Source organism: Pan troglodytes, chromosome 5 (assembly GCF_028858775.2).
Source record: "Pan troglodytes isolate AG18354 chromosome 5, NHGRI_mPanTro3-v2.0_pri, whole genome shotgun sequence".
NCBI classification, from domain to species: domain Eukaryota; kingdom Metazoa; phylum Chordata; class Mammalia; order Primates; family Hominidae; genus Pan; species Pan troglodytes.
Genome location: NC_072403.2, coordinates 26027965 through 26054794, shown reverse-complemented (window position 1 = coordinate 26054794; position 26830 = coordinate 26027965). Strand labels below are relative to the sequence as shown.

At 40.4% G+C, this 26830-nt stretch overlaps 1 protein-coding gene across 3 annotated transcripts in view; it reads left to right on the top strand.

Annotated features, from left to right (window-relative positions):
- The window catches only part of MBOAT1 (membrane bound O-acyltransferase domain containing 1), a 111454-nt gene extending 105082 nt beyond the window's left edge, over nt 1-6372 (top strand). For all 3 annotated transcript variants that reach the window (XM_009450581.4, XM_063812804.1, XM_063812803.1), the window contains one exon: nt 4990-6372. In XM_009450581.4, the coding sequence (XP_009448856.2) occupies nt 4990-5116 (127 nt within the window). In that variant the 3' untranslated portion in view covers nt 5117-6372. The remainder of the gene's footprint in view (nt 1-4989) is intronic.
- The last annotated feature ends 20458 nt before the right edge of the window (nt 6373-26830 follow it).

Genomic DNA, 26830 nt, shown 5'->3' with positions numbered 1-26830 from the left:
GAAGCAGGCTCAGTATATGTGAGCGCGGTGGGCGAGGAGGGCATTGTGGGCCATGCTCCAGACTTGGAAACAGCCTGGAAAAGCCCCGTCATGTAGCCCCCCATAGTGTAGCACGAAGCTCCGAGCACTGAAGACCAGAGAAACGTGAATGTGGGCAGAACATAGAATCCAAGGTGGAGGGAGGTGAGCTGAGGAGAGCGGCGGGGTAGGTATCAGTGTCCCTGTTTATCGCATGAGGAAGTGGAGGCTCAAGAGAGGGTGAGTAACAAAATTTACACAGCAAAACAAAATTTACACTGAGTTTCAGACTCAGTGTTCCCTTAATAGCAATATCAGTAGTGGAGTTACTAAAAAGTTCTTTAGGAGAAGTTATTTTGGATGCAAACTACTGCTTGGGGATCACAATAAGTGATTTGCTAGTGATAATATTGTGTTTAACCAACTAAAGCATAACAACTAGGTGTAGGCAGGAACTCAAGGGGCAGAATTAAATTATCAAGTAGCTTTTCACTTCTTTTTAAAATCACCCCAGAATATTTTTTTAAAAACACCTTTGTTTAGGATGAAACAGGAGTTGACATTTTTTGGGTCAAGTAGGCCTATTTTAGATGATCCAACCTAGGATATTTTCTGGTTTCTAGTTATTTATTGAATTTAAGTTTCCTGTCTAGATCAGCTCTGTCCAATAGAAGTTTCTATGATGGTCGGGCGCGGTGGCTCATGCCTGTAATCCCAGCACTTTGGGAGGCCGAGGCGAGTGGATCATGATGTCAGGAGTTTGAGACCAGCCTGGCCAGCATGGTGAAACCCTGTCTGTACTAATTATACAAAAAATTAGCTGGGCATGGTGGCATGTGCCTGTAGTCCCAGCTACTCAGGAGGCTGAGGCAGGAGAATTGCTTGAACCCAGCAGGTAGAGATTGCAGTGAGCTGAGATCACGCCATTGCACTCCAGCTTGAGTGACAGAGCGAGACTCCATCTCAAAAAAAAAAAGGAGTTTCTATGATGACGGAAATGATCTACATCTGTGCCATCTGAGATGCTGGCCACCCAACATGTGTGGCCCTTGAGGATTTGAAATGCACCTAGTGGGACAGAGGAACTGAATTTTCAATTTTATTGAATTTTAATTAATTAGAATTTTAACAGCCACATATTGCCAGTGGCTATTCCAGATTGATTACACCTCAAACAGTGTTTTCATAATCTTTTAAGAAAATCCCAGAATCTGGCGAAGAAATAAAATTGCATAGCTTTTTAGTGAAGGCAGGCCTGGTTGTGTTCCAGATCTGTTCCTCCCCCTGGGCTAAATTCAGTAGCTAGCAGTAAACCACAGTTGTATGCAAACCCTTTTCTCAGTAGATCCTCATTGCTTAACATTGAAATTTCACTTGTACTTCGTTGTTAGTTGTAGTCAGTGTTCAGTCTAGAGTGGCTTCAGATCTCAGCCTTAGAGTGCTCAGTCTAACTTAAGTTGTAAATGAGCCCAAGTGAATACTTAAATATATTATGAAAGAACCTTTCTATGAAATTATTTTGAAAAGCAAATTCACATACATCATTTTGTCTTGAATTGGATAACTCTTTCTTAAATTCAGTGGGTAATAACGTTAGAATTTGTTTTTCTATTTGTTTTTTGAGTTGGGGTCTCCTCCGTTGCGGAGGCTGGACTGCAGTGGCGCGATTGTGATCTCAGCTTGCCCCAGCCTCTGCCTCCTGGTTCAGGTGATCCTCCCACCTCAGCCTCCCACCTCAGCCTCCCAAGTAGCTGGGATTACAGGCACGTGCGACCGCACCCGCCTAATTTTTTTATTTTTGTAGAGATGGGGTTTTGCCATGTTGCCCAGGCTGGTCTCAAACTCTTGGACTCAAGCAATCTACCCACCTTGGCCTCCCAAAGTGCTGGGATTACAGGCCTGAGCCACTGCACCTGGCCAGAACGTTAGAATTTGCGTAGAAACTTTCGTAGATGGCAAACTCCTTGAGAGCAGGAACCCTGCCTAATTCATCTTTATATCTGAGTCCTTAGGTCAGTGTCTGACATGATCAATAAATGTTAGTTTAGTCTTTCCATAATAGATGAAATATTCCTTAAAATTGTAGAGAAATATGAAATGTCAGAAGAGGTTACTAAATCTTACTAGGTGTTTTCCACTTGATGTTCAAAGTAGCTGGATTTTACCTAATGTAATTGTTCCAGTGTAGATTTGGCCACATAGGAAAGATTAAGGCAAAGCTCAAGAACAAAGTATGACATATTTTGGATGTGCATATTTTGAAAGCTGGAGTTACCTATGGCTAGGGTGTGCCTATGAGAATCCCAGTCTATACCTGTTAAATCACCGTGTTTATCTGTGGAGCGCTTTTTCCACGCTCAATAATGTCTTGGTTTAGACAGTAGATTAGATGGTCACTTGCTGTTGCTGCTTACCCCTTCCCTGGTTAAACAGCTGTTAATCATGTGCTTGTCTTGTTTCCATTCCCACATGGGAAGGGGTGGAGGCTGATGCCTTTTTGTAGATCCAGTTTTTTGTTTTGCATATCCTAAGCAGTAAATGCATATTGAAAGGATAAATGAATGCATGTATGTTTGCTTCTGTTCGAGCTCTTCACTATTCTATAAATATTGTCAGGGAGGCATTCCTCCTGCTAAAGGATGGGGAAGTTTAGGGGCATATGTGAGTTATCTGATTCTAATGTGCCTGACCTTGTAATCACAGAAGTTGGGGAATGATGCATAAATCAATTGTGCTTTCCTCCCTCCCAACATTATTTTCCTTTATTCTTCAAAAAGCATTAGGGAAAGTATAAGTTGAACCTTTCCAAATGGATCTAGAACAGTTGTGCCAATGCAGCTGTTTCTAATTACTTGCAGGTATTGATATGCCCAGTATTTATTGGATATCTACATTGTGCATACTGCTGAATACTACACTTTGCAATAGAAGTCCACAAACGTCAAAAGTAAAACTTGTTTTTTTTATTAGTTTAGATGACAGTTATTTTTAGGGTTATGGACTGGATTTTCAGAATTGGTATTCTTCTGGCTCATAAGACACAAAAGAAGAACCTTTTATACTTGAGTAGAGCAATGGGTTAAAGTGTTAGCTGCGTTGTGTTTAAGGAATAGAATACAGTCATACGTTGCTTACCAACAGGGATATGTTCTGAGAAATGCATCATTAGGCAATTTCATTGTTGTTTGAACATCATAGAGTGTACTTGCACAAACTAGATAGTATAGTCTACTATATACTGAGGCTATATGGGATAGCCTACTGCTCATAGGCTGCAAACCGGTACAGTATGTTACTGTACTGAATACTGTAGGCAATTTGAACACAATGATAAGTATTTGTGTATCTAAACATAGAGAAGGTACAGTAAAAATCTGGCAAAGATAAAAAAGGATACACCTGTATTACCATGAATGGAGCTTGCAGGCCTGGAAGTTGCTCTGGGTGAGTCAGTGAGTGAGTGGTGAGTGAATGTGAAGGCCTAGGATATTACTGTGCACTACTGTAGACTTCAGAAACACCATACACTTAGTCTGTACTAAATTTATTAAGAAAATTTTCCTCAATAATAAATTAACCTTAGCTTACTGTAACTTTTTTTACTTTATAAACTTTAAACGTTTTAAAAACGGACTCTTTCATAATAAAACACTTTGGTTAAAACAAACATGGTGGCCGGGCATGGTGGCTCATGCCTGCAATCCCAGCAGTTTGGGAGGCCGAGGTGGGCGCATCACCTGAGACTGGGAGTTCGAGACCAGCCTGACCAACATGGAGAAACCTTGTCTCTACTAAGAGTACAAAATTGGCTGAGCGTGGTGGCGCATGTAGTCCCAGCGACTTGGGAGGCTGAGGCAGGAGAATCGCTTGAACCCAGGAGTTGGAGGTTGCGGTGAGCCGAGATCACACCATTGCACTCCAACCTGGGCAACAAGAGTGAAACTCCATCTCAACAACAAACAAACAAACAAACAAAAAACCAAAACAACAACAACAAAAACATGGTACAGGTATACAAACATTTTTCTTTATATTTTTTGTAAGCTTTTTTCTATTTTGTTTTTTTACTTTTGAAACCTTTTTTGTTAAAAATTAAGACACAAACACCCATCAGCCTAGGCTACACAAGATCAGGATCATCAATATCACTGTCTTCCACCTCCACATCTTGTTCCATTGTGGGAGGTCTTCAGAGGCAATAACATGCATGGAGCTGTCATCTCCTGTGATAACAGTGCCTCTGGAATCCCTCCTGAAGGACCTGCCTGAGGCTGTTTTACAGTTAACTTTTTTTCTTAATAGGTAGAAGGAGTATACGCCAAAATAACAATGGGAAAGTATAGTATTGTAAATATATAAACTAGTTACATAATCATTCATTGTCATTATCAAGTACTGTGTATTGTATGTAATAGTATGTGCTGGTCTTTTATTCAACTGGCAGCATAGTATTGTTTACTCCAGCATTAACAAAAACATGTGAACAATGCATTACACTATGACATTATGATGGCTAGGTGATAGGAATTTTTCAGTTCTATTATAATCTTATGGGGCCATCATCATTAATGTGGTCCATCATTGGCTGAAATGTCATTAAGTGTCATATGACAGTATTGGGTTTGAATTTGGTCTTGGGAGTCCTTAGACTTTGAATATTGGGGGTGTCTGGCTGTCGTGGGGTTAATTCTCTTGGTTGGCCTGTTATGTCAATGGGACGGTACCGTGTGTATCCACAGATGAGCCAGTTGGTTTGCCCTGCCCAGTTTTGTGGTTTCAGTCTATCTGTGACCCGCTCACCTACCAAAGGGAGTTATCTGTGGAGCAGATTGAGGGAAGCCTGAGTGTAGACAGGCCTCCTACTGCCAAAAGCGGTGCTCTCACTTGTCATACTGTAGGTGATATAATTAGGTGATGTTTCCCATCTACATCCTTATTTGAAATATAATTTTTGTATATTTTTATTCCCAGGTCCATGTACTTTTATTTGCACATCATAAGTCTCCTGATAATACTATTTCTGCCAATGAAACCACAAGCTCATACGCAAAGGCGGCCTCAGACTCTGAACTCTATTAATAAGAGAAAAACAGATTGATACCTCCAAGAGAAGCGGAACAAGCAAAACTGCAGAACGTTCGAAAGATGAGATGACAAGGCTTCAAGGGCTCCTCCGGTGGTTTAGAGGCAATGTTTACATGCATCTTTATTTTGCTCTTTTTTAAAGTGCAGGGAGTATTTTTATAAAGCCTTTTTGTACAGATTAATCGGCCATGTCCAGGTTATTGTTTTTGATATTTTATAGGATATTTGAGTGGTGTGGCGGTGTGTAGAGAATGTGCCAGAGCTGCAGAGACAGTCCATTCTGGGCTGCTGGCTTTTTGCCCTTCCTGCATGATTTCCAGCTACTGTGACCTGGATGCTGGGAACCCAGGCATCGGCTCCAAAAATTAGAAGGCAAGTGCTGAGAAGACTTGTCACAGGTTTCTCAAATCAGAATATACTCAGATATAGTGGTTCCCTGGGAAGCCCCAGACCCTTTGACTTGTGACATTACTGGTTTGCAGACATAATAACTACACTCAGAGGACCATGGAGGCAGAGGGATCATGGTTTCAGGGCACTGAAAACTCTACGAGCCAAGAGGACTAGTGCATGGACTGAAAGTCAGACATGCCCTCAAATAGGCTGCATTTTCTTTCCAGGAATGTAACCTTTCCCCTTTTTCTTCTGACCTGAGCCAAGATTGGAAATCAGAAAGTCTCCTGTACATGGAGCTGAAGAGGGGCTGCTGTTTTCCGAATGTTTTCCATTTCACAGGCGCCACCTGCTTGCCCGGGGTTGGTCTTGAGAAGACACCCAAATGTTCATGCCTCAGAAAGGCAGCTGAATGCCTTTTAGGAAATTTTTTTAAAGTAATTTGAAGTTATATAGAAGTTTGGTAAGAAGAAGCAGTTGTTTCTCTCTTTTCTCCCTCATTTCATGGAGGTGTTAATGATCATGGCTGGCCGTGATGTACACATGGGCTGATTTTCATTTTTTCAGTTTCATAGCTGAGAAATTCAGCTTTGTTTTAGTTGAATCATCATATTGGAAAGCAGACATTGAAAGTTTTCTTTTCTATCTTTGTTATGAATGTGCTATGGCCCCTTTTGGAGACTTCTATTGGGTAATATTCTATGTGAGAGAAGGAAACTTGGTATTAAATGTTGTGGAAATAATAATGATGATAATAATAAAGTATATGCTGCAATGGTGTACTGCCAATCAGATTGCTTGGGAGAAGAAAATTTATTCAAATCCAATGATAAAAAATTAGTTTCTTATTGAATAAACAGTATGTTCCCATATAAAGGAAATGTTTCTGATGGGAATAATTGCTTTTTGTCTGTGTCAATAGAGACTTGATGTTCAGAAGCCTGTGTGTGTGTGTGTGTGTGTGTGTGTGTGTGTTTTAACAAATGTACACCAACTTAAGGTTTTACTGTATATTTCAGGCCCTTGGGTGTCTTGTGTTTTGGTATAATTTCCGATCTTTATTCCCAACTTTGCAGGTAAGATTTTACCCCCTTTCACAGATGAGGGTACTGAGAATCAGAGAGACATTTGCCAACTGCCCTAAGATCACAGCATTAGTGGTGGAGCTGAGATTTGTGTCCAAGATGGTCCCATGAAGACGATCAGCTGTGAGTCTTTCCATAAGGTGTCCTACTGCTGCTTCTCTTAGGATAGTGAAATGTGAATGTGATGTGCCTGTTCCTATACAACATGTAAACAGTCCTGGTGCTGGGGGAGAGTACTAGAACCCAAACTTTAGTCCTTACTTGGGACAGTGGAAGTTAAGAAGTAGTAGATGTGAGCTAGTGCATGAGTCTCACCCCACTTTAACAAGGAAATCTTGGGGCAACCCTACTTTGCTGTCCCAGGAAGAATCTTAGATAGTGGGTAGGGGAAGGGGGTTGTAGGTATCTAAAATCTGTCAGAGTTTGTCTCCACCAAGAATAGTTTAAGGTACGAGACCAAGAAAAATGTACATCTTGCAAACTAGCAAAAATGGTAAATATTACCATTGGTGTGGAGTATGTGGAATAATCATATTACAGTGAAGTCTTTGAATTTACAATGTGATTGATGATCAGGTTTCACTGTATGTAATGTAAGTATCCTCATGTCTGAAAGAAGAACTTGGTAATGAGAGGAGAGGTGTCTGCTTTGGTGACCAGCTGCCCTGGTTTGCCAAGGACTCTCTCAAGCCCTCAGTCCTGGGCAAGCTGGGGCCATTGGTCCCACTAGTGACTGCCCAGAATTGATTACTCCTTATGGAATGAGGAGAAGTCAAACCTCTAGGAGCTGAGCTTATGGATGCTATATGTCAGACTTGGTGTTAGGCCCTGGGACACAAACATGAGGCTTTATTCTGTATAAAAAGAACAACACATAGGAGACTGATTAGCATCCTTTTTCTTCTGAAAACCACTTACCCATAGAAAAAGATTTCAACTGAGGACCAACATTTAGACGGAAGTTTGGGACTGTTTTTATTACCTTAGATTTCCAAGTTGTCCTAAATATAAGACGCAGTTAATAAATACTTATTGGATTGTGAGCTTTCAGTTGAAAATAAATACACTTTCTGGTTTTGTTTTTGAAAAAGCCAAATCTAAAATATTGCAGTTGCTTTTTTTTTTTTTTTGTACTTTGAAGGTAGCTATATGGAGCAAGAATATTATTCAGATATTATTCAGTGGTTGCAAAAAGCAATAAATAATTCAGTCTGAGATTTTGACTGGCTAAGAGAGAAAAAGGCAGGAGGAGAAAACTGGAAGAAGAACAGAGGAGTTAGCAGGTGGCCCCCAGAACTGGTGCGGTGTGTCCCTCCATTACTCTGCAGGCTCCCAGACGGTCCTTTTCAACTCCCACTGCACATTGGAACCACACAGGAAGCTTAAAGAAAGTGATTGATGCCTGGCTCCTCCAGGGACCACATCTTTTTTCTCTTCTTGTCTCTGGGATTTGGCATAGTGCCTGTCCTGTAATGAAGATTCAGTAAGTGTTTGTTGAATGAATGAGGGATTGAATGAATTAGTTTAATGCATCATTGCATTTGACAGTTTTGATTGAGTCACTTTTGCACTGGAAAACATCATTTCTGCTTTTCAGAATTAGTTTCTGAAATAAAGGCTTGTGTTTTCAGGGAATTCTGAAAGCACATTACGTGATATAATTACTCAGGCAGCCAGTTTACATAGTCTGAACCCCTCTGGTCCACCCTTCCATTAATTAATGCATTCACTTATTTATCAAATGTGTCATGTCTGGTGTGGGCCTGGTACTCTGTGAGGCACTGCAGGTAAAAGATGCTGAAGACCCCCATTCTCTGCTCTTGGAGAGTTCACGATATGCCCAGAAAGACACGATCCAGAGGAGTGCACAGTGGGAGTGCCCAGGAGAACTCCAGCATTCAGAAATTATAAAGTGATGGATTGCCTGATTCTTGTTTTCTTAGAGTGATCTCATTTTACAGTGTTGAGAGTTACCCAGGACAGCAGCATCACTGCTCTCCAGCCTCATGTCCAGGTGAAGTTAAGCTTGCCCTTGTCCTGAAATTGGGTATTGAGCTTGCAACATGTCAGTGCCAATCAATGCAGCAGGTACCCAGTGGAGCAGACTGAGCTCTCATGGTTCCCCGTAGGGGTAGTAGGGTGGCCAATCCCCCTCCGGAGGGATCTTTAGTGAAGTTTGCAGACTTAGTGAAAGACTTCATGAAGCTCCAGAGGAAAGGTATTTGCTTAGAGAAGGTGCAGCCCATGTGAGCTTTGTCTAATGCACTAAAATTATCTGACGCTACTTACTCTGTGCTAAGACAAAGAAAACTAAGTTATTGGCAGCTACTTTCACATGCGTTCCTAACACAGTCTGTGAACTTGGCAGTATTCTCTTTTGCAAATGTGGAAAGCAAGTAGCAAGTAACTTGACGACAGTCATCCAGCTAGTTAGTGGAGGAGCTGAGGTTGGAATCCAGGTTTGGCTGACTCCAGAGTCCATCTCACCACCTGGTGCAGAGCATGTTCATTTTCAAAGAAACAGAGTTTTAAAGCTGGAAGTAACTCCAGCACTCACCTGGTCTAGTGGTTTCCAAATGCAGACCAGCTGGCCTTGTCGCTTGGGGAGCTTGCTAAACATGCAAGGAGTGGGGAGATAGATTTGCTGTTAAGATGCTGATGGTCACCATTCCCTTTTCTCAGGGGAACGGTGTGATTGATAGCAACGTGGGATAATGGTCGTGTTACCATAACCTTCCCAGTGGTTAATGGTGATTATATCCTGGTGGAATGGGGAGGCGAGAGCCTAGCTAAATTGTTTACATCAAAAAGAAGGCCTTTTGGAACATCTGTGATTGCTTTGTGTTCCTAAAAGACCTTTTGTTTAACATGGTTCTTTTAATGCATTTTGAGATATGCGAAGTTTGGCCTAGATTTTAAGTAGCTGGTATATGTAAACTTTGGGGAAATTGGGCAGAGACTACTCAGTGGAATAAAGAGATGGCAGAAAATTGGGGCCTGAGGAGAAAGGAAATTCCCAGTGGGTGGCCTGGTCAGGGAGACCTTTAAGAATAGGAAGGTGGAGAATTTCTGGACTCTTACGTAATGTTCCCCTCTACTACCATAGCTGGAGACACGTTTCATCTTTAAAAAGAGAACTAAACCTGTTTCTAGTTTAGGCTGGCATTGGGAGGAGATAAGAGAACAGACTAAAATATGCCCAGCAGTAACCTAAGCCTCCCTCAAGAATCAATCTCCAGAAATACAAAATACTAGCCATGGGGTTGGGGAATGGAGCTATGTTCTCCATTATTTGAATTTCTAAATCCAGGGGCATCTTATAAAGCGGTAGACCTTAGGGATCTGCAGGTAACAGATGCCCTCACAGATTTTTGATTACAAACAGACTCCTGGGTCCCACTCCCCAGATATTGTGATTCAGTTGGTCTGAAGCCATGCCCGGGAATCAGTATTCTTAACGAGCTTCCCACAAATTCTGATGTACAGCCGGGTTTGGGAAGTACTGGCTTCATCTTATTTTTTACATTTGAGGAAACTGAGGCTCAGGGTGGGTGGGTGGTTTAATGTCTTGCCCCAGGCATCACAGATCACTTCTGTAGCAGAGATGAGGGTGGAAGCACCTTCTCTTGACCCACTAGGGTGTACTTCCCACAAATAGCCATGCTTTCTCTAAAAAACACCCAGCACAGTGGGTCTCAGAGGAGCCCTCTGTCTTTCCTGGGACATTTTCTCAGCTGGGAACACCCTTCTTAGGCCTGAAAATGAGTGTCCAGGTGATGTAGGTGTTTCCTGGGGACCTATAAGTCTGCACTCTCCGAGTGTGGGTTGGCCTCCGATCCTACGCAGCCTCACAGACAGTTTTATTGTAACTGCTGATCCAACCTGTGGAGGCAGACGGGGAACAATTTTCTAGAAAAAAGCCTTTCTGTGTCCACATGGCCCTCAGGATCCAATGGCCCCTTTTGTTCTCGAACAAAGAAAATTCATACGGGATATGCACTTTTGGCATTACAATTTACACTGTCTAAGCAGTTGCTGGCTGCAATCAATCGTCCATTCATCCCTGGCTTTCTTTCGGTCTATTGTCTGCTTGATGGGCAAAATGACCTTTCAGCATTTCCAGCTGCAGTCCCAGGTTGCAACTGTCTCTGTGTCTGCTGGTCTGGAAAAGCCACCAGATGCTGGGACAAGTTTTCTGCATGGTCACTGGTAACCTTTTCCCTCCAGTCCTCCATGCTGCTGCCCGGGACTCTTCCTGGTGAGCCCTTCAGGGTGCTCCTCTTCATCAAAACTCCTTCCGGCTCCTGCTGTCTACACCATAAAACCCATGCCCTTCCCTTCCACCCTCACCAGCCTGGGTTCCTGGCCCTCCTTTCAGGCAGGCAGCTGTTCCATATGCAACCAGCGTTTGTGACTTGGTGCCTTTGTACCTTTAAGTTCTGCTGCCTAAAAGAACAACATTTTTTGAATAGGCACTTCCCAAAGCAAAAAGGGCAGAAGGCCTTTTAGACAGAGAAAATGTGCTGTACAAGTTGCTATTTTTCCTGTGAAGTCCTTCTCACTTCTAGCTTCTGCTCATAGATCCCTGATAACACCTTGTGTTGTGATGAGCTTGATGTCATTTGTCCTTCCCCAACCAGAATCCCAGGTGCCTGACAACTCATTTCTTCATACCTGGCAAGGCTCTGACTCAAAAGGGTATTGGATCAATGTTAGTTGAACAAATGAGGGAATGAATGAATTCCGTTAGCCGTGGCAGGATTTTCTCTGGGATAATGAAGAGGGGCCATCTCGGACAGGTGGGTTGAGTTTGGGGTTCTGGCCCCTGCATTTAGTGACCAGCACTAGAAATGGCCCTAGTGAAAATGAGCCTATGGCTCTCTATTTCCTAGTCCCTTAAAGTCCAGGCTTTCCCTTGATGGTGGTGCTCAATCAAGTTCTCTGGGCCTCTAGGATTCGGGTGGGGTAAGTCCAGCATGCTGGAATGAAGTTCCTACGAGTTTTCCATTTCCTGGGAGTCCATACTGGACTTCCGTCTTTCACAGCTTTTGGTAGTTAGTGGTTCTGTTAGAGACTATGTAGTGTCTCATTGTCTGTATAACCGAGAATGTATTCATCTGTGCTCCTCCCGATGAACTGGCTAGCCCTGCCATAACCAAGTACCATAAGCCGCATGGCTTAAACAACAGAAACATTGTCTCATGGTTCTGGAGGTTAGAAGTCTGAGATCAAGGTGTCAGCAAGTTTGGTTTCTTCTGAGGCCTCTCCTCTTGGCTTGTGGCTGCTGTCTCCCTACTGTGTCCTCACATGGTCTTCCCTCTGTGTGTCTTGTCCTAATCTCCCTTTTTTTTTTCTTTTTTTTTTTTTTTTTGAGACAGAGTCTCGCTCTGTCGCCCAGGCTGCAATGAAGTGGTGCAATCTTGGCTCACTGCAACCTCACCTCCTGGGTTCAAGGGATTCTCCTGCCTCAGCCTTCCAGGCAACTGGGATTACAGGTGCCCGCTACCATACCCGGCTAATTTTTTTGTATTTTTAGTAGAGACGGGTTTTGCCATGTTGGCTAGGCTGGTCTCAAACTCCTGACCTTAGGCGATCCGCCTGCCTTGGCCTCCCAAAGTGCTGGGATTGCAGGCATGAGCCACCATGCTTGACCATCTCCTCTACTTATAAGGTCACCAGTCATATTGGATTAAAGCCCACCCTAATGACCTCATTTTAACTTATTTACCTTTTCAGAGACCTTGTATCCATTCACATTCTGAAGTCCGGGGGGTTAGGACTTCAACATATGAATTCAGGAAGGATGCAGTTCAACCCATACGGACCTTTAGTGGTTCTTGCCGTTTCTGTGGTAATAAACTGTGCTATGGTGAACGTTCTTTTGTATTTCTCTGGTGACAGGGTGGACATCATGCAGTGGCATTGCAGGATCTTAGTGTAAAGAAATGCACTCTCAGCTTGCTCGGGTGCTCTTGTTCTCCAGCTGCTTCTATGCATCTTTTCTTTCCCCAAAATGTGTAACAGTTTTTCTTTGTCCACATTCTCATCAGTACTTGGTATTAGCAGACTCTTATGTTTTGCCAATTGGATCAGTGAGAAAAAATGTATAGAGAAATGTAATTCTCAGGCCAGGTGCGGTGGCTTATTCCTGTACTACCAGCACTTTGGAAGGCTGAGGTGGATGGATAACGAGGTTAGGAGTTCAAGACCAGCCTGACCAACATCATGAAACCCCGTCTCTACTAAAAAATACAAAAATTAGCCGGGCATGGTGTTGCACGCCTATAATCCCAGCTACTCAGCAGGCTGAGGCAGGAGAATTGCTTGAACCTGGGACTCGGAGGTTGCAGTGAGCCGAGTTTGTGCCATTGCACTCCAGCCTGGGTGACAGAGTGGGACTTGTCTCAAAAAAAAGTAATTCTCCCTCCTAGGCCTACCTTCAGCTCTCTGGTTTCATCATCTGAATGCAGCCAGTGTTATCTTCTTATGTGGCCTTTCAGAGAAATTCTGTGCCCTGCATCGAGCTTTTCAAGTTGTTGCAAATGTTTTACATCATAAGCATTTCTCCATATTATTGCAGAAACTTCCTAAAAGTTGTTTTTGATGGCTGCATAATAGTGTGTAAATAAATGTGCTATGATTTTGAAAAGCATTCACCAAATTGTTGGGCATTTGGTTTCTGCTGCTTTATTTAAAAAATATATTCCTTTTAGAAAAATTTGAAAATACAGAAAAGGAATAAGGCATCTATAATCCCAGCCCCTGTTGGCATTTTATTTCTAGTTTTTGTGTTGAAGGTTTGTTTTGTTGTTTTATATTTCTGGTTGTTCTTTGGTATCGGCATTTATCTGTGGAAAAGTCTAATGCTTCCCATAGAGTTTGGAATTTTAATTTTCCATTTAACTTTACAGGATGAGAATGTCCACATGCCATGAAATCTCCCGTCTCTTTCTCTTCTGCTCTAATGAGCATAGCAAGGAATGAAAACCAGTGAAGTTGTAATGGGGGTTGACTTGAATGCGGTTAGGTAATTTATTTAATTTTAAGTGGAAAATCACTTGCAAACCTTAACTCTTTAGACTATTGCTAGTAAGAAATTACTTTTACATATTGTATAGTCCATCACAATGTGGAGATTGAGGCCTCCTTCTCTGAACCATGTAACCCTTTACCTGGCAAGTGACCGTTTGTTTAGCCTCTCAGTAAGTAGGATGTATTTGTTCTTCCTAAGAAGTTAAAGTGGCGATTGCTAAGCATTCTAAGCATTCAGAGTGTGAATGAATGAATGAACAAATGAATGAATGCTTGACTTCCTAATTCAACATGGAAATCACCAGAAATTCTTGATTAATGCTTCCCAGCTTTAGAGCATTCAGCCTCAGGCTTCATTTAAAGTCTACATTTTTTGCGGTATCTCTTGAGGTAGATAGATTTAAGAGAAAACAAGGAAGCAGTCCCAAAACATATGCAAAATAACTAAGCCTTTCTCAATGATGAACAAGAAATTCCCTCTGTCCAAAGGATCTAAAATTCTTGACTTGGAATGTGATTTTTCTGAAGTGGTGTGAAATATGGACCTTTAAGGCAAAACAGCTTTTTTGGCCTGTAAAGTTGAATGATCCCCAAACCCACCAAGCAGCTTCTTTTTATGAATGAGCTTCCTTCCTTCTCAGCCCCATCAAACTTGAATGGCTAATTAATGAAGATTATTTATCAACAATTTCAATAAGAAATGTTAGGAAGGGGAATCTAATAGAGAATGCCAATAAAATACATCAAACTCTAAAACTTTCTAGGACTGTTAAAAATCAATCTACAAGCATCAGTTGATCTCATATGAATAAAATATTTCCATCAAAATAAATTTGAAGTTTATTTTATCAATGTTAAATATAGCTGAAGTTGAAATATCAAGCTTGGTTAACATCATTTTGGTGTATAAAAACTTTTAAGAACTTGAAATGATGATTTGCAAACTGGAGTCTCATGATACTTAAAAAAAAATACCAATAAGCCCAGGACAGCCCTGAACTGAATAATTAAATGCATTAATAGCTTATGTAAACTCACTGCGGTAATTTGAACCTTATTCCTGGTAAGGAAGGTGTGAGGCAAACATTTCAAGAAGAAAGCACTATTTAAAACCCCAGTGTGCTGCCTTTTGGATGTTGCTGAATCACTGTTTTTTTGTGAATCTGAAGCAATGAGAGAGGTAGAATTACAAGAAAGTGCTGAGAGAAAGCTTTGCAAACAGAGCAGGGTAACAGAGTAGTCAAAGTGTCAATCCTGCCTTTGTTTTTGCTGAGAAGTCCCTGGAAACAGGTGAGTGATTGACTTCTTGATTAATGCTTCCCAGCTTAAGAGCATTCAGCCTCAGCCTTCATTTAAAGTCTACGTTTTGCAGTATCTCTTGAGGTAGATAGACTTAAGAGAAAACAAGGAAGCAGTCCCAAAACACATGCAAAATAACTAAGCCTTTCTCAATGAGGAACAAGAAATTCCCTCTGTCCAAAGGATCTAAAATTTTTGACTTGGAATGTGATTTTTCTGAAGTGGTGTGAAGTAGTGACATCTTGTGGCCATGTGAGGTAATTTCTGATGATTTCCATGTTGAATTAGGAAGTCAAGCATTCATTTGTTCATTCATTCATTTGTTCATTCACACTCTGAATGCTTAGAATGCTTAGCAATTGCCACTTTAACCTCTGTTTTTTTTTTGTTGTTTGTTTGTTTTGGAGATGGAGTCTTGCTCTGTCGCCCAGGCTGGAGTGCAGTGGTATGATCTCGGCTCACTGCAACCTCCACTTCCTGGGTTCAAGCGATTCTCCTGCCTCAGCCTCCTGAGTAGCTGGGACTACAGGTGTGTGCCACCATGCCCGGCTAATTTTTGTATTTTTTAGTAGAGACAGGGTTTCACTGTATTGGCCGGGCTGGTCTCGAACTCCTGACCTCGTGATCTGCCCACCTCAGCCTCCCAAAGTGCTGGGATTACAGGCGTGAGTCACTGTCTGGTGTTTCTTTTGAACAGTAAATGATAGTCTTTCGGAGTAAAGGTCAGATTTTAATGACCCTATTGCTATAGGGTCAAATAATGAATTGTTTCCCTGCCCTGTCCCCTCTCCTGTCCTTTCTCCTGTCCTGTGTAGGAAAAAAGCACATAGGAGGGTGTGTAAACTCAAAGGAGCAGAGATGCTGAAGGCAAAATAGCTTCATTTAAGGCAAATTTCTGCCTCTACATGCTGTGTGACCATAAAAAAAGTGAGCAACCGGCTCTGAATACTTTTCTTCTTAGGAGGAATGCTAGCAATTATAATTACTCTTCAGAATTGTGGGGATTAAATGAGTTAAACCATAATATGAGTTATGAAGCTGACAGAATTCTCAAATGATGATATAGTGGAAATAGGTCATTGTGATATGGGGTCATATAAGTTCTTTGGAGATCAAGTTTCTTGTCTGTAAAAGGTGGGTATTAAATAAGCTGACCAGCATGGTTGCTTCTGCTTCTAACATTCCATAATTTGATGTTTTTCTTCACACTCTTCTGAACCTCTTTATTTCCAGTAGTGAGCTTCTCAACACTTATTTTTTGGCCTATAACTTTGTAGTATTTTGTTTCCTAGGTAATAAGTTCTGAATGACTTAAAGGAAAATACAGGTGTTTTCTACGTTATCTTCCACCACTGACATTTCAGTTTTATGGTTGGAGCAGTTAGGCAAGTTTTTTTGGTGGTGGGGGGAGGTAGGGGGGCGGAAGGATGGAGTCTCACTCTGTCGCCCAGGCTAGAGTGCCAGTGATGTGATCTCAGCTCACTGCAACCTACACCTCCTGGGTTCAAGCAGTTCTCCTGCCTCAGCCTCCGAAGTAGCTGGGATTACAGGCGTGTGCCACCACAACCAGCTAATTTTTGTATTTTTTGTAGAGACAGGGTTTTGCCATGTTGGCCAGGGTAGTCTCGAACTCCTGACCTCAGGTGATCTGCCCACCTCAGTCTCCCAAAGTGCAGGGATTACAGGCCTGAGCCACTGCGTCCAGCCATTTAGGCAAGTTTCTGAATTTAGAAAGAAGCACAAACATTCTGGCAAATATTGAAGTCTTCACTCTGTGCCTAGCAGACACAATAAATAACATGCCTTGTTCACACACGGAAGTGTGAAGTAGGCATAGGTTCTCTTCTGGCCCATGGTTACTAGGCCAAGCAATGCAGTGAATTAATCTTTCTAGTTCTTCCTTCCCAGCTCACTTGTTTCTCAACAAAACCTGGGACTTGGATAAAATTCACAGATTGAGTTTATGTCTTACCATCGTTAGGGAAAATATTTCGAAACAACCTATCTTTTAGGCAAGTCTATTCTTTCCTTCCTCCCTTCATTTTTTCTCTTTCTTGTGATTAGTTTTCTAAACACTGCAAGACTAGTTCCAGAACCTCATGAAAAGAGGTGACACTCTATTTCATCCCACGTTTTGTTTGTAATTCAGTTTATAAAGTGCTTTCTCTTACATTATTTCCTTTGTTTCCCAAACTAACAATCTAAAGTTAGTGGAACCAGATGTTACTATCCGTTTTAAAATTAGGAACCTGAGGCCTGAAGAACTTGAGTGAGTTTCCCATGGACACACCCCCAGTAAGTGATGGCAACAGAATCGAAACCCTGGGCTTTCCCCTAGGACTTAGGTCAGGCGTCGCCAAACTGCTCAAGTTCATTTTAAGAATTATATTGGCAGGGCACGGTGCCTCACACCTTTAGTAACAGCACTTTGGGAGACCGAGGCAGACAGATCACTTGGGGCCAGGAGACCAGCCTGGCCAACATGGTGAAACCCCGTCTCTACAAAAAATACAAAAATTAGCCAGGTATGGTGGCACATACCTGTAATCCCAGCTACTCGGGAGCCTGAGGCAGGAGAATCACTTGAACCTGGGAGATGGAGGTTGCAGTGAGCCAGGATCATGCCACTGCACTCCAGCCTGCATGACACAGCGAGACTCCATCTCAAAATAAATAAATAAATAATTATGCCAAAAATTCTTCCTGTGCTACTTGAGTAACTTATAACTTGTATTTAAAATTTGTTTGTTTTGGTCATGTAAATAAAATTGGGAAGCAGAAAAAAGTAAGAAAAAGAAAAAAATTGTTTTTTAAGCTTTGTTAATCTCCGAATGATGGATAATCCCTTTAGAGAGAAGGAAAGGCCGACAGACAGTCTTGGGTTATTTCCCCATATGTAGACCCTGAGATGAGGATTGAATTTAAGTAAAAGTAGTTTGTTTGGGAAGTGATCTCAGGAAGCATTTGGAATGGGGAGGTGACGCAGGGAAGGGACGGATGCTAATGCAGAGTGCATTGATTAGCAGATGACCACTGTGAGCTCTGGGGCTCAGCACACCAGGTAACTCTGTGAGACTGCACAGAGCACGCCTCATTCATTCCATTGGAGAGAAGAGGAGGCTGGGGTGCTCATGGACCAACTCTCGTTTGTCATTGACACAACTCCCAACTTCATAGAATGTCCTGGAGGTAGGAAAAGCATGCTCAGCAGTTGGAGAGAGCCCCTTGGCACAGTTGTGGAGGATTGCAGTAAGAAGCTGCTGCCTGCACAGGAAACATGAGTGTTAAGAGTATGTGGGCAGGGCACGCTAGCCCTGTCCCCTCTACCCATACACCTGCTCTGCCTGTGTCTTACTTGATTACCGACTGTGATTCACACATCTAGCACCATGCAACATGCTAACGGAGATGCAAAATATTTGTAAGGATCTAGTACCCCTTCTTATCACAATAGGTTGATTGAAAATCCGTGCACACCTGAAAAAGTAGCACAGTAAGAAGGTTTATTGTCAAGTGTCAGAATGAGTAAAGCGGACGTCAAATACTACAGAAGCTCAGAGAAGGGAGTAATCAATTGAGAAGTCTTGCTGAGGAATTTGGGTGGGAAGAATGAAGCTTGAATGTGGGACTGAACAGGCAGGTGTGCCACATCCTTCTCACCTGTCCTCTATACAATGGGAAGTTGAAAGTTTCCCCCTCCTCTGTCAAATTAATATATGAAGATAAGGCTGGGCGCAGTGGCTCACGCCTATAATCCCAGCACTTTGGGAGGCCAAGGCAGGTGGATCACGAGGTCATGAGATGGAGACCATCCTGGCTAACACGGTGAAACCCTGTCTCTACTAAAAATACAAAAAATTAGCTGGGTGTGGTGACACGCACCTGTAGTCCCAGCTACTTGGCAATCTGAGGCAGGAGAATCACTTGACCCCAGGAGACGGAGGTTGCCGTGAGCCGAGATTGTGCCACTGCACTCCAGCCTGGGCGACAGAGTGACACTCTGTCTCAAAAAAAAAAAAAAAAAAAGAAGATAACTTAAAAAATAGTTTAGAGGCTTATGAGGGAATGTGATTAAAGGTAGATCTAATATTTTTAAAATAATTGATAAAAATAATTGATTCAAAGTGACAAAGGTGCTACTACTTACTACTAAACCAGATGGGTGGGGTACTGTTAAAGCCATGCTTAAAATTTATAGCCTCAAATTTATATGTTAGGAAAGAACAAGGTATGGAAATAAATGATCTAAACTTTCATCTCAGAGGTTAGAATCACGTAAGAAAATTAAACTTCCCAAAAAGTTAGAAAGGAGAGAATAAAGGTACGAGGAAAAGTTAATGAAATAGAAAACAGTCAATAAAGAGGATCAGTAAGACTGAAAATTCGTTCTTGAAAAAGGAGCAATAAAATTGATAAACTCCTGGATATACTGATTTAAGAAAAATAGATAGAAAACACAAACAACTATTACCAGGTATCAAAAAGGAGACAATACCATAGATCCTGATGCAAACAGGATCCTTTTCAAATGCAAATTTAAAAGCTTATAAGAATATCATGAACAGCTTTAAACAGTAAGTTTGATGAGTTAGATGAAATTGACATGTTCTTTAAAAGGTCACAACTGACCAAAACTGACACAACAAGGAATATAAAAATCAGAATAATCTTATAACTATTAAATAAATGGGATCTATAATTGCCAACTTTCCCATGAGGAAAACTTTAGCCTCAGAGTCTCAATGGTGAATTCTTCCAAATATTTAAGAAAGAAGTAACGCTAAACTTTTGCAACTTTTTCAAAGAATAGTAAAGAACAAAGATAATCTCTAATGTTTGAATAACCTTGATACAAAATATAACAAACATTATAAGAAAACTACAGGTGAATCCTACTCAGAAACCCTGAACAAAATATTAATGAAATGAATGGAGCAATATGTCAAAAGGATAATAAACCTTGCTCAGATTGGTTGATTTTGGAAATGCCAGTTTGGTATATAGCATGCTCACAGAATAAAGAAGAAATATTATAATGATCATTTTAATAGGTACATGAAAAGCAATTGGATACATTCAAGATCTACTCAAGATGTTAAAATCCTTGGCAAGTCAGCAATAGAAAGGAGCTTCTTTTATCTAATGAACACACAAAAACCTATAGCAACCAACATGTGATAGTGAAAAGTTGAAAGCTTTTTCCTTGAAATTAGGGACAAGAAAACATGTATTAGAATTACTAGTAAATGCAATAAGGCAAGAAAAATAAATACAAGAGAAAAGGGTTGGAATGGAAGAGATTTTTTATTAAATAGAGTTTTATAGTTTTATACATAGAAATCCTATAGGAAATACATACAGATAAGTTATTAGAATTGATAAGTGAGCTTAGCAAAATCATGAAATACAAGGTCTATATACAAAAGTACTTCCACAATAAATATAAAAGAAAAAAGCAAAAAATCCAGACAAATAAATACATATTACAGGACCCCATTTTATGTAAAGTCCAAAAACCAAGAAAAACTCAGGTATATTATTAGAAGTCATGACAGTTACTTTTGAGGAAGAGGAAGGGGTAGTGATTGGGTGTGGGCAGAAGAGGTGCTTCTAGGGGGCTAGTACACTCTTGATCGAGATAGTTTTTCACAGGTGTTCACTTTGTGATAACTGAGCAGTACACTTATGTTTTGCTCACTAATTTGCATGTAGGAGAACATTTAACACAATAGAAAGCCCGGTAGATCAGTTTAGTAAGCAATAGTATCTATAAATAACATATAATTTTAACTTTAGAAACATTAAATTATTTGAAAGCAATTGGAAGAAAACCAACCAGCATTAATTTATAAGCACAGAATCCACAATCAAATTGTGGCAAAAAGTAATTTTGCCATTACTTTTAATGGCAAAAACCACAATTACTTTTGCACCAACCTAATATAAATAATGAAACCTAAGCATGTGTCTTTAACAATTTCTGGAATACTACAGGTGCGTCACTTCTTCCATCCTCTCTGGTTATATCTGTGTCATTAGTTATGTAATTATGTATGCAGGTGTCACATCTGTGACACTAACGGATTGGTATCTCTGCCTGGAGGAATCTGGGGTCTGAAAAAGGTGCTTGGTAAATTGACCTGGGATTGCAGTGACCTTAGCAGCCTCTTGCTTGGAATGCTCTTCCTGCACACTGCTCTGCCCTTTTCTGCTCCTGCACCTTCCCCAGTCCTGCCTTCCAGAGGCACCCAACTTCAACTCTTCATATCTTTCTTCAGTTATTTCATTTCCATATTTCTACTTAGCATCCTACTGACATTTTTTCATTTACCCATTTTAGACCTCATTCGTTGACTTCCTATTATGGTACTTTGTACCTCTTTAAACCTCTATTCACTTACCCTTCCTCTACTCTCCTAAGATTCAATATTTACATTGTGTTCTTATGTAAATATTGTCCACCCTTAAGCCAAGTGGTGTGTCATGATAACATTTCCTTTCTTGAACAACTTCTATTTTGCCTAGATTAATAATTGTCTGTCTATCATTTGCCTAGTTTTCTTTATACCTATTGGTCATCCTTCCCAACTATCTCATATATCTCATGAGTATCTCTCAGTATTATTTCTCACATGGTCAATATCTTCAGAATATTGATCAATTCCACTTTTAACCACCCCCCCCCCCCCCGGAGATACCTTCCTGAAGCCTTCTGTTTTCCTTCAATCTAGACTCCTTGCTCTCTTGGGTGGCTGCTCATCTTCATCCCCTGGGACTTGCCTTTGCCACTCTCCTCTATTGAATCCCCTGTTTCTTGGAGTCTTTTGCATAACTCTTTCTTGGTTTTCTCCATTTTTTTTTTACTTCAATCTTCCTCCTGATGCTACTCCACTGGAGTAAGAGAGAAAGATTGTTTAGGAGAAAGATTGCATGAGACATGATGTCTACTCAAAACTTTATTAAGAGGTTGATAGGGTATAGAATTTATGGATGAAAGCCATTTTCCTTTAGAGGTTTAAGGAAAAATAAACCTCCATCAGTTGCTCCATTGTAGATTGTTTTTATTTTTGGCTCCAGAAGTTTTTAGTTATAGAAATGTGTCATGTTTTGATATTTCTTTATGTCTTGGTGTGGGTCATTCTTTATTTACTATTCTGGACATTTGGTAGATCCTTGCAATATGCAAAGTCAAGTTTCCACAGTACTGGGAAATTTTCTTTTATTATTTATTTGAAAGTTTCCTCCTTTTGCTATCCTTTCTCCCTCTCTGGGACTCTTATTAGTCATATGTTAATTTATAGTTCATTATTCTTATTGCATTTAAACATTTCATGTGCTTGATTTCAAATGTTTTGTATTCTCTAATTGTTCCCTTTTAATGGGCATTTGTTCACTTATCTCAGAGGAAGAACAATGACAGGCAACCAACAGTGAGCCCTACAACTATGAAAAAGGGACATGGGACTCAACTTAGTGTGAGGGAACAGAGAACGCTTCTTTGTAGATGTGACATCTGTGCTCAGCTAGGCTTAACTAAGCAAAAAGGAAACTGGGGGGCACACATTCCGGGAAGAAGGAAGAGCCTATGTAAAAATCCTGAATAGGGAAGGTGTGCAGTGCATTAGTAAAGAACTGAAAGTGGCCAGTGTGATTAGAGTTGAGAGCAAGGGGGAAAGCAGCTCATAATGAGGCTGATAATGTAAGCAAGAACCAGACCATTCAGGGCCTCTGGCTACATTAAGGATTTCAGAGTTTATCTTAAAGGCATGAGAAGTTATTACAAAGTTCAAAGCAGAGCAGATCATGTAATGCTAAATTTTATGGGTGAAAGTTTGATGAGAAACAGGATATTTATATAGTGTCAAAGTACTTTGCCACAAAATACTTACTGACTGCCAAGGGAAAAAAAATAAATAGAGAAAGCTAACAGACACCACTCTAACCAAGTGATCAAAGTTACCATTACCACTAAAGGATGAATCAGCATCATGTACCTCCTCATGTAATGCACTGAGAAGAACATAACATCACTCTGTGATACTTCTGCTAACAACGCATGCCTGGATCAGACACACCCAACGGGAGGGACATTCTACAAAGTTCCCTGTATTCTTTTAAAACACAAACACACACTTACACAGTGAAGTATCAAAAGACAGGGAAAGACTGAGGAACTGTTCCAGGTTGAAGGAGACTGAGGAGACATGGCAACATGGGATCTGGGATGGATTCTGGAGCAGCACTTTTTTCTCTTGCTATAAAGGGCATTAGTGAGACAACTGGAAAAAACTGAAAAATATCTATAGATTAGACCTTAGATCAATGTCAATTTCCTGATTTTCATAATTGTATTGAGGCTATCTCAAAGAATATCCTTGTCTTTACACACTATAATACTTAAGGGTAGAAGGGCATCTTGTGTGTAACTTACTCTCAAATGGCTTAGGAGAAAAAGTAGAGATAGAATGAATGAGAATGAGAGTTACTATGAAAGCAAATGAACCATGATAAAACATGATAAAATATTAATACTTGTTGATGCTCAGAATTCAGGAAAAATTAATATTTGGAGAACCCAGGTACAATAAATTCTTCATGCTGCTTTTGCAACTTTTCTGTAAGTCTGAAATTATTTCATGATTTTAAAAGAGATTGCTTAGACTGCAGTAAGAGAAGCCATTAAAAGAGGACAAAAGGGGATACAGCACATGGAGCCCATTTAGCAGGCAGTGTAGGCATCTAAGAGAATGCTTACGGTAACTTGGTGTTGAGTGGTCGCAGTGGAGATGGAGAGGAGTGGATGGAATCAAGAGGTATTTAGGACACGAAGTAGACACGAGTGGAGAAGGATGTAGAGCCAGTGGGTGATGCCATTCACTGAAATAAGGGAGAGTAGGAGATGCAGGCTTAAAGAGAATGATGCTGAGTTCTATTTTGTACAACATATATAAGATATCTTTAAAATATCCAAGAGGAGAGTTAGAGTAGGCAGTGGATTTGTAACTCCAGAAATCAGGGACGGGTTCTGTGCTGAAGATAATAGTTTGAGGCCATTTAGCACATAGATGGCAACTGAAGCCATGAGCATGGGTGATGTTGTCTAAGGAGCAAGTGGAATAGAGAAGAAGGCTAAGAAAGCCCAACATTTAAAGGTTGGATAGAAAGGAAAACAAATGTGTTTAGCATTGGAATGAAAATGGAGATGCAACCGCAGGTTTTCACATGGTGAAAATAATTATAAAAGGATATTATATGCAATTCTATAATGTATTTGAAAATGTAAAGAAAACAGATAATTTTCTAGCCAAAGACAAAATAACAATTACCAAACTTTGGCAGACTATAACTGTAGAAGAGTAATTCTACATAATTACATAATGCAATTCTACATAATTACATAATACAATTCTACATAATAAGTAATTGTAGAATTACTCTTCTACAGTTATAGTCTTCAGAACCACTTGTAGGGTCATTAAGGATCTATTTACCATTGAAAAAAGGAGACTTTTAAAAAAATAGTTGAGTTCTTTATAACTTTCAAAGAACAAAAAATGTCTGTTTCTAAGGTCATAACCTTGGAAACACTCTTAGTTTGGAAGCAAAAGAAGGTAGAAAGAAATGATCAAAGACTGAAGAGGAGAAAAAAAAGTGCAATGATATGATAATTCAAAGAGACAGGAAGGCTAAATCCTTCCCTGGTTATTGAACTGGTATTAATCATAAATATTTTCCTTCTCACTACTCGATAGGAATAGTTAGCAGTATCTCTGGATCAAGTCAGAATGTGACAACCAGATGTTTGACACGTGTGACTAATTATATAATATGGAATATTTGCCAGGTGTTGAAAAGTTGTAGTATGAAAATGTAGGTCTAGTTAAGGTCTTATTTTCTAGGAATCTGCCATTGAAGATTTGGGCACAGTACTAGTATCTCCAAGAAGTTGAAGTTGTGTTTGGAGTTAGGCTGATCCCTCTTCCTCTCGTTTGCAAAGCCCGACAAAGAGAACAGGCTAACATAATCATATGCTGTGATCTGGTTTGTACTCTCACTGGATGGATCCTGGAAACAGACCAAGGTAATGGCTAATCAGGGTGCTAGCAAAAGAGGTTGGTTGACAGAAGGGTGGTCATGAGATATCACAGCCTGAATATTTTTATTTCAATTGGTTTTTGGGGAACAGGTGGTGTTTGGTTATATGAATAAGTTATTTAGTGGTGATTTCTGAGATTTTGGTGCACCCATCACCCAGGCAGTGTACACTATACCCAATGTGTAATCTTTTATGCGTCACCACACCCCCTTTCCCCCAAGTCCCCAAAGTCCAATGTATCATTCTTATGCCTTTGCATCCTTGTAGCTTAACTCCCATATATGAGTGAAAACATATAATGTTTGGTTTTCCATTCCTGAGTTACTTTACTTAGAATAATAATCTCTGATTTCATCCAGGTTTCTGCAAATGCCATTATTTCATTCCTTTTTATGGCTGAGTAGTATTCCATGGTGTCTGTGTGTGTGTGTATGTGTGTGTGTATATATATACATATACATACATATATATGTACGTATATATACATATACGTACATATATATGTACATATATATGTACACACACACACACACATATATGTATTCCATGAGTAGTAATTCATGGTGTGTGTACATTTTTTATATATATATACACACACACACACACACCATATATATATGTATATACACATATATATATACACACCACATTTTCTTTATCCACTTGTTGATTGATGGGCATTTGGGCTGGTTCCAGATTTTTGCAATTGCAAATTGTGCTGCTACAAACATGCATGTGCAAGTATCTTTTTCATACAATGACTTCTTTTCTTCTCAGTAGATACCTAGTAGTGGTATTGCTGGATCAAATGGTAGACCTACCTTTAGTTCTTTAAGGAATCTCCACACTGTTTTCCATAGTGGTTGTACTAGTTTACATTCCCACCGACAGTGTAAAAGTGTTCCTTTTTCACCACATCCACACCAACATCTATTAATTTTTGGTTTTTTGATTATGGCCATTCTTGCAAGAATGAGGTGGTATTGCATTGTGGTTTTGATTTGTACTTCCCTCAACATCATTAGTGATGTTGAGCATTTTTCCATGTACTTGTCCATTTGTATATCTTCTTTTATTTTATTTTATTTTATTATACTTTAAGTTTTAGGGTACATGTGCACAATGTGCAGGTTAGTTACATATGTATACATGTGCCATGCTGGTGTGCTGCACCCATTAACTCGTCATTTAGCATTAGGTATATCTCTTAAAGCTATCCCTCCCCCCTCCCCCCACCCCACAACAGTCCCCAGAGTATGATGTTCCCCTTCCTGTGTCCATGTGTTCTCATTGTTCAATTCCCACCTATGAGTGAGAATATGCGGTGTTTGGTTTTTTGTTCTTGCAATAGTTTGCTGAGAATGATGGTTTCCAGCTTCATCCATGTCCCTACAAAGGACATGAACTCATCCTTTTTTATGGCTGCATAGTATTCCATGGTGTATATGTACCACATTTTCTTAATCCAGTCTATCATTGTTGGACATTTGGGTTGGTTCCAAGTCTTTGCTATTGTGAATAGTGTCGCAATAAACATACGTGTGCATGTGTCTTTATAGCAGCATGATTTATAGTCCTTTGGGTATATACCCAATAATGGGAAGGCTGGGTCAAATGGTATTTCTAGTTCTAGATCCCTGAGGAATCGCCACACTGAATTCCACAATGGTTGAACTAGTTTACAGTCCCACCAATAGTGTAAAAGTGTTCCTATTTCTCCACATCCTCTCCAGCACCTGTTGTTTCCTGACTTTTTAATGATTGCCATTCTAACTGGTGTGAGATGGTATCTCATTGTGGTTTTGATTTGCATTTCTCTGAT